The sequence below is a fragment of the Rutilus rutilus genome (genome assembly GCF_951802725.1).
Source record: "Rutilus rutilus genome assembly, chromosome: 21".
Taxonomy (NCBI): domain Eukaryota; kingdom Metazoa; phylum Chordata; class Actinopteri; order Cypriniformes; family Leuciscidae; genus Rutilus; species Rutilus rutilus.
Window position 1 is genome coordinate 18,652,492 of NC_140226.1, and position 9,956 is coordinate 18,662,447.

General features: G+C 37.3%; 1 protein-coding gene across 3 annotated transcripts in view; it reads left to right on the plus strand.

The window, feature by feature from the left end:
- slc8a1b (solute carrier family 8 member 1b) overlaps positions 1-9,626 on the plus strand; it is an 83,756-nt gene extending 74,130 nt beyond the window's left edge. For all 3 annotated transcript variants that reach the window (XM_084392778.1, XM_084392779.1, XM_084392777.1), the window contains exons 6-7: positions 1,068-1,343; positions 7,164-9,626. In XM_084392778.1, the coding sequence (XP_084248904.1) occupies positions 1,068-1,343; positions 7,164-7,540 (653 nt within the window). In that variant the 3' untranslated portion in view covers positions 7,541-9,626. The remainder of the gene's footprint in view (positions 1-1,067; positions 1,344-7,163) is intronic.
- Positions 9,627-9,956: the final 330 nt, after the last annotated feature.

The window sequence follows — 9,956 nt, forward strand, 5'->3', positions numbered from 1 at the left end:
AAAATATATTTTTTAAACCTAAACAAAATTATAAAAGCGCATTAAATAAATTACTACATCTTAAACTAAAATTACTATGAAAACTGAAAATATATAATTAAAAGCTACAATAATAGACCATAAGTATACAATATGTCCTCATTTAGGACATTAATCATGTTTTTTTGTTTTTTTATGCCATTAGTCAGTGGCATAGTGCATGTATGCATGTATTACTCTTGTCTGAAAGCAATCTGATGCTCTTTTATGAGGCATTTACACCCTTCAGACACACTCGTGGACAGCACATAAAGCATCATGTTGACCTTCTCTGTCTTTTTACCACAGATGTATCCATATTTACACACATGTACTGCAGTGACAGCAAACATCATCGTGACCTTCAAATACTCTCGGGCTGTAATGAAAGCAGTCCAACATTTTTGCATATTTTTAATGATCATTATGAATGTTCTGTCTCAACACATGGGTCCCAATCTAACTATCTACTTGATCAATAATCCTTTTAATCACAGTGTGTAATCAGGTTTTTGCCTGTGAATAGAAAGTCTTAGCGAAACAATGATGAAATCCACTGCCAAAGGCTTGAATCCGTTTGCTCTCAGCTGCTGCTGTGAATAGACGAGATTTCTGAACATCCTGTAGCATCTAATCACACTTTAAAGGAACAGCCTCACCTGTCAGAGAGCAGTGTGTGGGTGTGTGTAAGCTGCTCTCTTTACGCTCTCAAGGAAACGCAGCACCAACAGAATATCAAACAGATTAGAACCTCACTGAACACACACACACACATGCTGTGTGCTCTATGGATAAAAGGCTGTGTGTGTGTGTGTGTGTGTGTGTGGAGGCTTTATCTATCGATTTCAACCGAGGGGGAATCCCAAACCCCACTCTTATTAGCCCAAGTCAAAACCTAAATATTTTTTCCCCCGATTCCTCCTTCAATGTAAATCTATGATATTTCTTGCTTGTTTTAGCACAAATGGTACAGGATGAGTCATGTGGCAAACTTTAATACTTAGGGGTTTATTCACCTTGTATAAGGTCATTATCTTATCTTCCTGCAGGTGAGGATGATGATGATGAAGAATGTGGAGAGGAGAAGCTCCCCTCCTGCTTCGATTACGTCATGCATTTCCTCACCGTCTTCTGGAAAGTTCTCTTCGCCTTCGTCCCGCCCACCGACTACTGGAACGGGTGGGCATGTTTCGTGGTGTCAATCCTCATGATCGGCCTCCTGACGGCTTTCATCGGAGACCTAGCATCCCACTTCGGCTGCACCGTCGGACTCAAAGACTCCGTCACAGCCGTGGTGTTTGTGGCGCTGGGCACTTCAGTGCCAGGTGAGAGAAAGAGGGAAGTGGGAGACAGGAAAAAAAAAAAAACATACCTATGATTTTTGTTTCAGCCACCCATGTATTTATTTACATACAGACACTTATTACAGAATGAGGATGTCCTGTGCATCCGTGTGCGCACAGGGCTATGATTATGATATATCATATAATTATGCAGAATAGAGCTCAGTGCTACATTGCACCCCCATACAGTATATTACCTTCATCAGTCATGATAACTATTATTTAAAACAGGACACACACACCACAATGTTCATGAACAGAGGAGAGACACAAACAGCACAATATTCATGTACAGAGGAAACACACACACACACACACACAGACGTAGATTGTGTCTGCTGGAAGTGCAGGGCATGTTCACCATGTTTAGTATTCCAGACACACTGGGCTACTCATAGAGAAAATGCTGAGAGAGCAGAAAGCAAAAGCATTCCCATCTCTCTCTCTCTCTCTCTAATGCTGTTCTTCTCCCTCTTTACCTCACTCACTCCATTTTTTTTTCTTTTCATCCTCCTTTTCTCGCCCTTTTGCTCTTCTCATCTCGCTGCAGAAAATCATTTTCTTACATTTGCATCTTGCTTTCCAGTAAAAGTCAACATACATTGACAATGTCGTACACACAAAAGGACAACATTTTCTTAATCAGTATTTTTTAGAGGCATCCTTAAAGGGATAATTCACCCAAAAATGACAGTTTTGTCATTATTTATTCACTATCATGTTGTTCCAAACTTGCATGAATTTCTTTCTTGTGTGGAACATTAAAGAGGATACTTTGAAGAATGTTTTTGTCCATACAATGTAAGTCAATGGGGTCCAAAACAACACTGGACTTTCATTGTATGGAGAGAAAAAAAAAAAAGAAAAACCCCACAGACATTTTCAGAATATCTTTGTTTCTGTTTCACAGAAGAAAGTAAGTCATAAAGGTTTGGAACGACATGAGGTTGAGTAAATGATGGCAGAATTAAAATTTTTGGGTACATGTATCAAGGTCAGTTGTGCATTTGCATTTCTAATAGGATGCGTTTGGTGAGTTTATTATCCACATATATGGCAAAGCGCTTCAGTTACTGTTCAGTGTTGTTGATTCACTCTGCAGCTTCAGCTCAAAATGCCCGATATAATTGACTATGATTGGATTTAAAACAAACATATTCCTTTAAAATGTTCTCTTTTTCAAAATAAATTATGCATTATTAATAATCTAGCAGTGTTGTATTAACATGATATCGATTGGCCTTTTTCATTTTCTAAATATCATGGTTATCGTCAATACACCTGTAACTTCCACAAATTGTTTTGCGTAAGTGCAGATGAATGGATTTATTTCCAGAATAATATTTATTAGAAAACAGATTGATGAAACGCTAAAAGTGATAGAAATACAAATGAAAAATGGGACACTGTTTGCTGAAGTTCTTCAGTATTCCTTTTTACACGAACTGTGCTACTCAATCAATAGTAATGTTTCTTTTTCAATTGCAGGGCTATTTGGGGACAGAAAAATTGAAAAACAAGTCCATTTTTTCTTCTCCTTTTGTTGATATATATCAAAAAAGATAAAGCACAAAATACAATTATTAGTTAAAATTCTATAGATATAGTGATCATTTTCTTGGCCAGGATAATCACATATAGTGGCAGCACTAGTGGAAGTATTGCAGATGTTAAGAGAAAAGGACTGTAGTGCTTTTTGTTTTAGGATAAAATTTAATTCAAGCAGTCCCAGGTGGCCTCATTTTAGACACATTTTACCCTATCAGCTAAAATCATTTACGTTGTACCCTATCAGCTAAAATCCCTTAGGGTGAGACAAAAAATTAGTTTGAGGAGCTAAAGCTTAGAAAATGCTATTATATATTTTTTTTGGTGAAGTTTGATCAATGAAATCACAAAGTCTGGTTCAGACACCAAAAACTATGGTGCTTGCACTCTTTACTAGTAACAGGTCAAAAATCAAGTCAATAGTAAGGTAAATGAGGCTGAAGAGGTTACAACCATATCCATTGATTGTTTTCTGCTGTTTCTGCACAGTTTGACAAAATGACAAATGTGTCAATACTGAGAAAACAACTGAACTTCCAATTAACCAAGCGCGCGACCAGAAACCAGGCGAGGGACATGTACGCTGACTGATAAGGCAAAAAACAAAGCCTTTAGATTCAGCATATAGTTCGAGTATCTTTAATTAACTTGCTCGATGAATTTAAAATGAGTGACTGCTTCCTCTGAATGCAGTCTCGCTAATGTGTGGCGATATAGGTTAATTAAAGTGATTTCTCTCTTTTGATTAAATATTATTTAGTCCACTTTGTATTTCCCAGCACATACTTGAGCAACAGGGACATTTATAGTCGATAAAGTACTCGTTTGATATGTGTGGTCGTTCTGTCAAGTTTGTGTCCATATGCGAACGTAAGCATATGAGGTTTATAACAGTTTGAAAGTCTGTTACAGTCTGGAAACGCTGATCCATTTAACTCTGTAATGATTAACTGCTCCCAAGAGTCTTTCTGGGATGAAGCTATGCATTGCCTTGACACCCACATTAGCGGCAGTTGTCGTCCGCACGCTGCCAGGCTCGTTGGCAGGACTTTACACCAGACTGGGTGTTAGCTGAGCCTTAACTGAGAATTTCCTTGGTGATGCCATGGAAACGGCTCCGTCCATGCTGTTGTTTACAACAACATAACAGGAGAGCGATGAATAACGAGAAGGAAAATGTTATTTCAGAGTTAAGTAGGCTACTTTACGGTAAAACCCAGCTTTGACTTTATAATGCTGTGTCTTGAGATGCTGCAGCGTAAATTTTGGTCTTTTAAGCCCTTAAATGCATCCGTTGTTCTCAGATACTTTGTCAGATTTCCACCTAGAGTTTCTAACCTTCACTTTTAGACAGACGCTGAGTGCTGCAGTCATGTCGCGCTGGAATTACCGCAATTACCAGATGACAACTTTGAGCTGTTCGAAAAGCTTCAACACGACAATTCGTAGGCGAATAGAAAGTTCAAAACAACAAGGTTTATTTGAAATCAAAATCTTTTGTAACATTATAAATGTCTTTACTTGATCCTATTATGTGTGTGTGAATATAATATTACAATGTGTGAATATCAGAGTGTGTATCCGCAGGATAGCGAGACCTTTAAATGAGGAAAATGGCTCTTTGCGCCCACAGGCAGAAAAGAGTAATATCAACATGTCCAGAGCAGTTCAGCAGGGTGTTATGCGTTATGAACTACATTAGCATAACGAAAGAGAGAGAGGAAAATTAAAGGAGACAAAGAGGAAGAAAGAGTTTGAAAGGGAGTGTATGTGCATCTAGGGTTATTTAGAGGCCTTCCCTGACAGAAAGCACAATCAGCACCTCACCGTTTCTCAGCTGTCTGCAATAGATCACCCTGTTAGCATGCAGCTGTCTCTGAGCGACAGAGAAAAAACACAGTTTAAATGCCCACTGATTTCAACTCAAATCAGAGGTTAACCATGCTGTTATTACAAAATTGCATCCTCACCAAAAAAGGAGAGATGAGTGAGAGAGGAGATGGGTACTATGTGCGTATGCTTGTTTGTGCTCTGCAAAATAGTAATAATATTTAGACGAACAAGATGTACAGTACTTGAAGTAGAATTATTTTAATTACTCATATAAAGATTACTTCTTGTCTTGATTTTTTTTTGTTTTGTGTTCTTGTTTTAAGCATAAACCTCACTCAATTTTAGAATTCACATTAGATTTATGATTTAAGTTTTATTTAGCTGTACATTTGGTTCAAAATAAAATAACTAAATGTTTCGAAACCTGTGTTTTTTTTATTTATTATTAGACAATTATTAGATTATTAAAGCTTTCTATTTCAGATAAATGTTGTTCATTTGAACTTTTTATTCATCAAAGAATCAAGGGAAAAAAATGAACAACTGTTTTCAACATTGATAACAATAATAAATGTTTCTTGAGCAGCAAAACAGCATATTAGAATGATTTCTGAAGGATCATGTGACACTGAAGACTGGAGTAATGATGCTGAAATTTCAGCTTTTGCCATCACAGGAATAAATGGTAACACTTTAAAATACTGTATCTTACTTACTGCATAACTAATAAATAATTATTGAAGAACTAATAGGTAATTATTCATTAACTACTTCTTCACTACTGTTAACTACTAAGGAAGATGTGTTAACTAATCAGTATGTAATATATTTTTATGATTGTGTTAAGTAACAGTTAGTTAATCAATAAATAATTAATTCTGTCATAACTCTTGAAGAACTACTACTAATTATCTACTAATTAAGGTTCAAGAAAAATAACTAAGAAGTAACTACTAATGAACAATCATACAAAAACTAACCTCAGATTAGTTTTTATATTTTATATACAGTACTGTGTGTGTCTGTTTTCCTCAGCATAGAATGCCATTGAGTAAATTCATGTTTGAGGCAATGACTGAGGGAAACTGAAAATATAGGGAACTTATTAGTAATTCATAAATAATTATCAAATAATTCTGCAGCAATTACTTAGAACCTGGAACAGTATTCTAAAGTGAGAATATAGGGAACTCATTAGTAATTAATAAATAATTATCAAATAATTATCCAGGAATTAGGCTACTTATAACCTGAAACAGTATTCTAAAGTGAACATATAAGGAAATTAATTGGTAATTAACAAATAATTATTAGATAATTATTCAGGAATTACTTGGAACCTGGAACAGTATTCTAAAGTGAGAATATAGGGAACTCATTAGTAATTAATACAGAATTACCACATACTTCTGACTCAAATCAAACTTACTGTAAAAAACACATTATTAACGGTATTATCTAAACCTTTGTAAAATAGATAAGTTATCATACATTATGATACATTTTGCTAATTAAATAAAAAGTTTGCTTATTTGCAGATCAATATATAGCCTAGTAAATGTCTGCACTTATCTTTCTTATTAGTGCTGAAGAATGACTAAAACTGGCTAGAAAATAAAATAAAAAACATTGATCAGTGCTTTTTACTTTTTCAAGTAATTACCTTTGTACTTTTACTAAGGCAATTTTGAAAATGAATAGGCCAATAGTTTATCATTTTACTGGAGTAATATTTTATTGGGTTATCTGTACTTTTACTCAAGTACTTGATTTGTGTACTTCATCCACCACTCCACTGCTAAAATAAAACGGTTTATTGTAGTAACCACTGTGTATGACTGTTCATTAGTAGTCACTTCTTAGTTATTTTTCTTGCACATTAATTAATAGATAATTAACAATAGTTCTTCAAGAGTAATGACATAATTCATTAGTTATTGATTAACTAACTGAAACTTAACACAATCATACAATTCTATTACATACTAATTAGTTAACACAGCTTCCATAGTAGTTAACAGTAGTGACTTAAGTGTTAATAAAGAATTACCTATTAGTTCCTCAATAATTCCTTATTAGTTATGCAGTAAGTAAGATACAGTATTCTAAAGTGTTACCGAATAAATTACATTTGAAAAGATATTTGAATAGAAAACAGTTCTTTTAAATTGTAAAACTATTTCACACTATTAGTGTTTTTGCTGTATTTTGGATCAAATAAATGCAGCCTTGGTGAGCAGAAGAGACTCCTTTCACAGATCTAAAACTTTTGAATGGTATTGTTTATTTATTTAAGTTATTATTATTATTTATCCCTCAGAATGTTTATGAATCAAGATCACTATCCTAAAGTATTTTACTGTACTAAAATCTTTCTTTCCCATCTCTCCTGTCCTGCCTTCCTCATCATCTTCCTCTCAGACACCTTTGCCAGTAAAGTAGCAGCGACACAGGATCAGTACGCCGACGCGTCCATCGGAAACGTGACCGGCAGCAATGCTGTGAACGTCTTCTTGGGCATCGGAGTGGCCTGGTCCATCGCCGCCATCTACCACAACTCAAAGGGGCGCGATTTCAAGGTGGAGCCGGGTAGCCTGGCCTTCTCCGTCACCCTCTTCACCATTTTCGCCTTCATCTGCGTGGCGGTGCTCATGTACCGCCGCCGGCCCGACATCGGCGGTGAGCTGGGGGGTCCGCGGACTGCTAAAGTGCTGACCACCATGCTTTTCGTCAGCCTCTGGCTCCTCTACATCCTGTTCTCCTCTCTGGAGGCTTACTGCCACATCAAGGGCTTCTAAACACACGTACATGCGCTCACACATGCATACACTCTCAGAACTACACACCTTCACACAGTGACACCACACGTTCATGCATTCTGTGGAAAATACGCAAAGACTAAAGGTTCAAATAAAGGGAAAAGACTAAAGAAGGCAACAGCGGTGGACTCGCTTTCGGGTTCATGTGGATAATCGTTTTCCGCAGACCATCGGCCTGTTGTTCTGTTCTCTCCACACGCCACTCCTTCATCCTCTTCTTTCCTTGTTTGTTGTGTGTGCTAAATGACTGCATCTGATTGGACGGGGTTTGACCACAGTGTTCAAACATTAAATCTAGACTATGAAAAGCTACTATTGCTACCTTTAACTACTGTAGTTGTGCTTTTTTAACCTAAACCAGTATAAAAGCCACGTGGGACCGTGGAATCTGTAAGCTCCCTTCATAGTGCCATGGAACTCTGGGTAATGTGGCTGTGTGTTATAGGTTTGTTATCTTAATGTGGACCGAGCGGTAAATTTGCTTGGGTGAATTTTCAGACACGCCACTTTATGTGTTTACAGATTATGTAATCTGAGCAGTCCTAACCGAAAGGGGTCAAATTTTGCCGTTCGTTTACGGCTTGGGCATCCTTCTAAACGGCTTTTGTCGTGTTCAAGAGCAGCTCTGTGTAACTTATTGTTGTGAAGGCCAGTTTTTGACCATCTCTTGCACTGGTGCAGTTCATTTCAGTTCAGAAAGAGAATAACAATAAAGAGAGTGCAGTATGCCATCTCCAATCTCTTCTCCTGGCGCTGAAGCTTCAGAAACAAGAGGTGCACTAGTGCAAGACTTTGGTTTAAGAGCCTTGATCTGACGTTCTCAAAGACCGTAAAGTGCTATTTGAATGAGCTCGGGTTAAGGAACATCCTGAATTCTCTAATATGAACATACCGCGCGGTTCGTTACAGATTAGATTATTAATTTATGCAATCGATGGAAAGTATGTGAGGTCAGTGTAGTGAGATAATCCAGCATGTGACATGCTTTTGCCAACATCACATTAAGAGTTTACAATTATGACTGTTACTTTCCGTCCAAACTAACACGCATACATTTATAGACACACACGCAAAACCAGTGGGCGTACTTTTGGAGATTTTGTTCTCAGACACAATTTACAGTCTTACACATGCAAGCATGTATAATTGGTAGACTTTTGCTTGGTAAACCTGCTCAATGTCCCATACAGATACACTCAGTCACTCATCTATGTGGAGTTTACGAGGGCACGCTTTCCCTCCAACCCTGCTGAGATTACTTCTTTGTACTTTGTAGATTCGCTGCGTACGGAGCTGTAAGGCAAATCTCGTAGAGTAGTCACGATTTTAGACGTAGGTCGATTTAAAAGCAGAAATTGTAGAACTAATCTGAATTTGACTTTAAACTTATTTAGGATAGCATGGTTTAACACAAACGAACTGAAAAAAGGAGCTCGTTTTAAATTTTGAAAATGCGTTTGCAGGATTTTTTCACTGTCCTTTCCAAAGTTCGATTTCCAGTCTTAGTGGGTAAGTGAAAATAAAATCACGCTTATACTTACACGTAGATATTGTGTATTTTGCGCCAAATTTGCCAAAGGGAAAATCTTTCTAATGGAGAACTGCAGTGTGCCACACAGCCCCTGAAGTGGGTTTTGTATTTCGATCGTACATTTTTTTTACCCACACCAAACAAATGTCCTTGCAAGGATAAAGAGGCCTTGGTGACATTTCTTATAGGTGTTTGTACTGAAGGGATCCAGCCTACAGCTCTTTTACTGCATCTGAACACCTTTTCCTGTGATGAAAGAGTGTTTTTAACGGAATTCTGGGATTCTGTGTTGGGGGTTTGTAGTTTCAGTGGCTTGATTTTGAAAGAGAAGAAAAAAAATTGCTTGAATAGCTGTTTATTCAAAAAAAAATTGTTGCTTGTGTTTTATTTTGTTTTACATTTCTAATGAAAGGAAACAATATTGTACCAGCTTCAGGGCATTTCTGTAGGAAACCTTCTATGATGACCTTCAGTCCCTGGTGAAGATGGTCCGCTGTTGCTTGCTAATACTATGATCCACAAGAAAGACACTACAAACAATGAAGGAAAAAAACAACATTGATCAAAAAAGACTTTTTCCTGAAGCCTAATATCTATTTAACCAATAAACAAACAAATGAAGTTGGAGTTGGTGAAACCATGTGAATTACAGCCATACCAAGTTCTGCCGTGAAGATTTTCATGGACTCTCGCCGTACGTGCTGCTCGCTGGCCGTCACACCAACCGACCGCAGGTGCGTCTCTCCGTACGGGGCGTTCAAAGTGTACCTGGTCTGTCCGGTTTATACTGTATATGTATTTGCTTTGGCAGAGCAAAGGTCAGCAATTGTACATCTGTGCTCTGCGGCCTGTAAATCAGGGTGT